Source organism: Pteropus vampyrus, unplaced genomic scaffold, assembly GCF_000151845.1.
Source record: "Pteropus vampyrus isolate Shadow unplaced genomic scaffold, Pvam_2.0 Scaffold405, whole genome shotgun sequence".
Classification (NCBI taxonomy): domain Eukaryota; kingdom Metazoa; phylum Chordata; class Mammalia; order Chiroptera; family Pteropodidae; genus Pteropus; species Pteropus vampyrus.
Window position 1 is genome coordinate 250,548 of NW_011889186.1, and position 6,274 is coordinate 256,821.

Below are 6,274 nucleotides of genomic sequence, written 5' to 3' on the forward strand. Positions count from 1 at the left end.
GCCCGCACCCTCGTGTCCGGGAAACCAGCGCTGGTCGCCATGGCAAACCCCTGGTTTGAAAGCTGGTTACCGCCAGAATAGATGACACTCGTACACTTCTCCCAAACGTTAGTCCATGGGACAGCTCGCGGGAGATCTTAATGCACAATGCACAGGGTGGAACAGGCCCAGCTCGCCAGCTGGTGGGCACGCCTATCTAGGCATGTGCCCTGCTCCCGGCACCGGGCCACCACGTGTGATAAAAAGGACGTGAGTGGAATGGGGCTGCATTGACCTGGCCTTGGGGCTGTCTCTGTTTCCTGTTCACTGGCTTGGAGAGAAAAGTCCACTTCCCACACTTCAGCTGTCCCAGCTGGGCGTCCCACAGAGAGCCAGCCTCCTCGCCAGCTGCACTCACGGCTCTCCTCGCTGCTCCCAGGCACCCAGCTGGGTCTGCGCCCGGCCGCTGGCACCCAGGTTCCTCTTCACTGGGTAAAAAATGAAGTTATGCCAGAACAGGATCTCTGCACACCTTGTATGTCACCGCAGGGAAAGCATTTGTTCTGCTTCCTTCCACATTTAACTTCTGGTGCGACGCAGCGCTCACAGTCTCGTCATTACAGGAAAGCGTGGACAGAAAATGCCAGGTGCTGGAAGGCAGGGCCGTGTGGCGTGGCAGTGCGCTCCCGTGGGTCTGAAACGCTCGGGCCAGCGCATCTGGTTGTAGCTCCTGTGATGTTCGTTACTGGGGTCTTGTGTCGCTTGAGTTTTTTACACAATATCTTTTCCTGAGCCCCACGCTTTTAATCTACAACGGGGGCAGCTGGCAGGTAGACTTGCAGTATGTCTGAAGCTGACCTTCAAGAGAAGGATCAGAAGGGGAGACCCCAATTAATGTGCAATCCACCCAAATAATGACAGGTATCTAGGCAGCCTAGCTCAGCCAGGGCCCAGGAAAGGACGGATGTGTTGAGTGCTCTGGCCGTAACGTGACGCCAAATGACAGTGATTGGCCCGCGAGCCCTCATGGGCTTTCCTCAGTGTGTGCCGCCTCCTGCCAAGCCCAGTTCTGAATCTCTCATTAGTGTCCTGTGCTGACCCATTCAAGACCCTGCCCAAGTGAGGCCCACGGAGGGCCCCGAATCTGCACAAGGATCTGACGTCCCCACACCGAGGCTGGGTGCAGCAGACCGGGACAGAAGCACAGGCAAGCAGGTTCATGGCGCAGCCTAGCTCCAGCCTTCTTGGCGCGATGCTTGCCAAACCCTAAGTGTTTACCGATGTAGCCACACGTCATGATGTGCAACTAGCTGAACTTCTTCAGACAGGAAGTCTGCCCCAGGCCACGTGCGGTCCAGGAGTCTGACGCTGCTCCGGGGTCATTTTGTCACCTCTAGATAAGGAAACATATAAGCGCTGTGGGAATAGGAAGTCCAAGAGATACATGATTAAAAGACTGGGTTGTTGGCTCAGGAAATTCTTATTTTTGGAGGGATGTTTGGGGCAATGAATACAACCCCAGAGGAAAGCAAAACATCTCTTAGTGATGAAAAAAGATTTGTAACCTGAACGGGGAAAGGCTGTCATCTAGTTACACATGTGTAGCAAATACACGGAAGACAGAGAAGCTGCTGGGTTGCGTTCCAGGACGTCTCCTGCCCCACCTGGCCTCAGGTGTGGCTCCAGCTTCACTTCTCCCGTGCTCCCAGGTACACATGGTCCCCCAGCCTCGAGTTCTAAAAAGCAGATTGTCTGGTCCTCCTTGGCGATGGAAAAGTAGCCAGCTACAGGCGCAAATAAATGTGGGCTCCTTCCCATAACCGCCGTCAGAGGAGAGGGGCTGGGGTGATGTGTCACGTCCCCAAGGCCCAGTGCAGCACCCTGGGAGGGCTGCAGCCTGTGAGTGCTACTTTCTCTTCCAGGGGGCACTTCCACGGCCGTATCCTGCTGCTGTGTCCTGTGTCCTCGGCAGCAACAGACCCAGGCCTCTGCAGGACAACGCCCGAGGCCGGCTCTCCACTCCTGCTTTTTGCTCCTGTTAACCCCGTTCCCCTTTCCTACAAGTTCTGCATAGCGATTCCACCTCTAAGCGGGAGGGATGTTCACTAACAGGCTTACAGAGGGGCTCAGAATGGAGCACTGGCTCTGGCAGCCCTGTGCGGGTCCCGGCACCCTCGGTGTGGGCCACCTGCCCCCCATCAGGCCAGCAGGGCCAGGGAAGGGAATGCCCTCGCTCTGAATGCTTAGGCTCAGCATGAACAAATATGAGGTTCGCAGAGCTTAGGAAAGTCAGCGGTGGCTATGTCACTGCCCCCAAAAAGCGAGAAGTTTATTTTCTTTGGAGAAAACAAAAGTTTTTTTTCTCTGTCTTGTGACCAAGGCCATGGTCAGGGTGATGTGAGGCCATCCTGCCTGCAGTCACCAAGGATGGGCTGAGGCTTCTTGCTCTAAGCCAGGGTGTTCCTGTGGGGGGAGGTCCCAGCTCCACTCTCTAGGCTACAGGGGCCTGGCTGCTCCTGTGGCACCAGGAGGAGCATCAGTGGATGCCCATAGGTGGGACTCCATGCCACGTGCAGGGGCCTGAGCTGGACCTGCATGTTGTGGTGCCTCCAAGGTGGCGGAGTAGCCCTGGCAGGTGTCCCCCAGGAGCATGGCTGCTGGCCCCAGAATCCTTAACCCCCTGCCAGCTCTCGTCAGTCCTTCTGCAGATGCTGCTGTACCTCAGTGGGGCATACTGCGCTCTCTACTTCCTGGCTACACTCCTGATGATCATGTACAAAAGTAAGTCAGGGACAGAAAGACAAGACGAGGCTGTCACTGCTGCCACCGTAACCTGAGCTCTGGTCTCTTGCCTCCAGGTCAGGTTTTCAGTTATCCTCATAGTCACCTGGTCCTCGACCTAACCCTGCTGTTTCTGCTGGGGATTCTGGAAGCAACTCGCTTGTACTTCGGTGAGTCGACTGGCTGACGACCTTAAGGTCCTCACGATAACAGCATCGTGAACCTCTAAACGTGCATCTCAGCGCGGCTCCTGGAGACACGTGGGAGCTAGCTGCTTCACCAGCTGCCTTTGGGCCTCACCTTACAGCGTCATTACGTATTAATCAGTCTGCTGAGAGCTGTCCTGGAGACGGCGGCCGGGGCACAGCCTGGGACAGGCGCTGCCTGCTGCGAAGCAGTCTCGCACGAGCCGCTGGGTAGCTCAGCATTGCAGTTGGAGCAGGCATGCTCACCTCACCCCTGCTCCCCCTTCCGTTGGCCAGCAGTCTGGAGGAGGGTCTGGAAAATTCCATCATGTTCCCTTCAGGACAGTGGAGACTGGATGGGGGGGAGTCGTCCCCCCACCACCCCACACAGGCACCCCAGCAGTGCAGAAGCACCACTTGATCTTGGCCCTCTGCACTCCCCAGAACTCACTGTGAGGGGTCCGGGCTTCCAGCTGTCTGCCTTCTGCGTTTACTGTCGCAGGCACACGTGTAACGTCACTGTGACCACACCGCGTGTGCCCCACCTCTGCCGGCATCTAGGACTTCTGACATCCCCCAGTCCCACGGGCAGAGAGGGGACTGAGGTGTAGAGGGAAGCCAGGCCCTGCCCGGGGTCTTGTCACCAGGGTGGACAGGAGCAAGTCTCAGTCGTTCTGTGGAGTGCGTGCTGGGCCTTGGTGTCTGCTGTCACGGACCAGGGCCCGTGTGCATGGCGGGCGGCAAACGGTGCTGGAACTGCGCATCTGCCCTCCCCCCAGCCCCCTACTGCAGATACCGGGCACCTGGGCACGTGTGGTCACCTGGCCGCGGCTGGGGATCAGCGCTTTGCATAGCTGACCCATCTGTGTGTGAAACACGGGATTGTTTCTCTAAGTATGCATTCAGGTCTTCAGACTGGCCTTTGCCCGGGATAAATGTCTTCGGAGATTTTAAACAGAGTTCTCTCAGTACCCTTGGATTAGGAGGAAGCGTCAGGATACACCAGGATGGGTTTTCGGAAGCCAGAGCCCATGTCCCACCACACAGCCGACCCAGAGGCTGGGGTGGCAGCCCACACCCAAGGCTTGTCTCCCCCACCGAGCAACACGGGGGTCGTTTGTGTTCTGCTTCCTGACACTGAGTCTGGGGCGCTAGTCTTTCAGCCCTCAGGGACCGTGCTGCTGGCGTGCTGGCATCTGTCCTGCCACCTCCCCCCTCCCGGGCACACAGGCGGTGGGTCTGGAATGGGTGGCCCACAGCCTGGCACTCACCATGTGTGTTCTCTCCAGGCACCAAGGGCAACCTGGTGGAGGCCGAGGTGCTGCTGGCCACCAGCCTGGTCCTCACAGCGGCCAGCACCCTGCTGTCTGTCTACTTCCTGCTCTGGCAGACCCTGGTGCTCCGGGCAGACTCCGTCCTCAGCGCCATGCTCCTGACGCTCCACAGCCTGGAGGCCATCCTGCAGGTGGCGGCCATCGGTGCCTTCATCAGCTAGACGGGCGATGCCCAGCGCCCACGACAGCCTGGACAGGACTCCCTCTGGAGCCCCGCGGTCCCCCGTCCTCGCACGGAGAGAAGTGCACCTTCCCCCCGTTGGTCGCATGTGAGGGTCGGGTGACCCGAGGGGATTATGAATCGAGTCGGGAACAGTTGCAGGTGTGGCCAGGCTGCCCTGGGCTGTCTCTGTGGGAAGTGGCAGGGACATCTGCTCAGTCTCCCTGATTTGGGCACCCTGACCTAGACAGCCAGCGTGGGAACCAGGCAGTCAGGCCCACAAACCTCAGGGGCCAGTGGGCTCCGCCCTGTCACCTCCCAGGAGAAGCAGCTTCCTGGTGTCCATGGCCATCTCCCCAGGGTGTGCCTGGAGCTTGGTGACTGAGGGGCAGGCCAGGGTAGTGGCCCCCTCTCACTGCACACGAGTCTGTGTGCTCCAGGCCACATGTGTCGGCACCGGGGGAGCGGGGAGGGAGTGAGCCAGGGGCCTCGGCCCCAGCAGGCCAGGTCCTGCCTGACGCCGTGCTGGGGGGCGGGGGGGTAGGCTCCTCAGCCGCCACACGGAGACTGACCCAGGGCTGGTGACAGCCACTTGGGGCTCAGCTGTCGCAGCCTCAGTTGCAGTCTGTGCTGGGTGCTGGGTGCGTTTAGTCCCACTGTGAGCCGACCCTTTCCGGTGACACCCTCCCCTCGGCCGCGGTGCACATGTTCTGTTTGGAGCCACACGTCCGGGTGGTCCTAGCTTTTTCCCCACGTTTTAAATAAAGAAGTGTTCACACCTTTCTGAGCTGACTGAGGTCTCCTGCTTCCCTGGGGACACACGGGTGCACTGCCCTCCAGGCACACACCCAGCCCGCCTCATCCAGGACCCCCCCCACCACCACCCCGCAGCCGTGGCTGGCCTTCCCACCTCACGGCTCCCTCTAAGGTCACTCCTTCATGGGGGCATGTAAGACCTTGGGCTTGGGACTGGTGCACCTGGAGGCCCCGTGAAGGTGCCATCCTGCCCACTGGCCAGTGTACAGTCAGCAAGCTCCATACCCCTGCCACCCTGGGCACTCGCCTGGGGCCCGGCGAGGCTATGGGGACTTGCCTGCTGTCTACAGGGGCGGCGGGACACCTGTACCTTCAGGGTTCATGACCTCCCACCCAAGGATCTGGGCAGGGCTGTCAACACACCCATCACTTTGGCCGATGGCCGCAGAGAAGTGGAGGTGACCCGTCCACAGGGTGGCCTGGGGGCCACACTGGGATTCCAGGCTCCCTGCTGCTCCCTCCTCTGATGGCAGCCCCTGTGATTTCAGAAGCTGCTCTCCCGAGCGCTTCCCGCTTTTTTCCACCAAAGCTCAGCCTCCAGGAAGGGTGTGGGCAGGTGTGCGCCTTTCCTCCTGGGTGCTCAGCAGTGGGTAGAGAACCAGGAAGCCAAGATGGGGCAGGGCTGGGCCCGAGGACGAAGGCCACTTCCTGCACCTTCTGCAAGCTCACCTGTGATGCCCCAGACAGCAGGCTGTGGCTGACCCTGTAGGAGTGTGCCTCCTTGTTCTCAGGGGTTCCCTGGGAAGTGCTCAGTGCCAGCCCCCGGTAAATGCAGGCCACCCGCCCTGCCCTTCTGGGACCACAGCCCTGGGGCTCTTCTGGCACATTCTTCCTCTCCCCCAACCCCAGAGAAAACAGCCAGAGCCTTGAGTCCCTGCACAGGGCTGGGGATGCCCATCACCTATGTCCTCCCTCTGCCCCTTCTCCACTTTCTCCTTGCCCACCTGGGTGGGCAGGGAGCTCATAGGACTCAGTTCAAGAGGAAGGGTGCCTGCTGCATGCTGTGGTCCCAAGGAAGA

The 6,274-nt window shown here is 59.8% G+C and overlaps 2 protein-coding genes across 3 annotated transcripts in view; one reads left to right on the forward strand and one right to left on the reverse strand.

The window, feature by feature from the left end:
- Positions 1 to 41, reverse strand: part of DEAF1 (DEAF1, transcription factor) — a 23,044-nt gene extending 23,003 nt beyond the window's left edge. The window contains exon 1 of the mRNA XM_011380814.2: positions 9 to 41. Within this exon, the coding sequence (XP_011379116.1) occupies positions 9 to 41 (33 nt within the window). The remainder of the gene's footprint in view (positions 1 to 8) is intronic.
- Positions 7 to 5,226, forward strand: TMEM80 (transmembrane protein 80). 2 transcript variants are annotated; one of them, XM_023523728.1, is made up of 4 exons: positions 7 to 1,918; positions 2,667 to 2,760; positions 2,838 to 2,930; positions 4,235 to 4,440. In XM_023523728.1, the coding sequence occupies exons 2-4, from the start codon at positions 2,688 to 2,690 to the stop codon at positions 4,438 to 4,440; spliced, it is 372 nt and encodes a 123-aa protein (XP_023379496.1). In that variant the 5' UTR covers positions 7 to 1,918; positions 2,667 to 2,687. The 2 variants fall into 2 exon arrangements, with proteins under 2 accessions (XP_023379496.1, XP_011379088.1); XM_011380786.2 differs by having other exon boundaries at positions 7 to 2,760; positions 4,235 to 5,226.
- Positions 5,227 to 6,274: the final 1,048 nt, after the last annotated feature.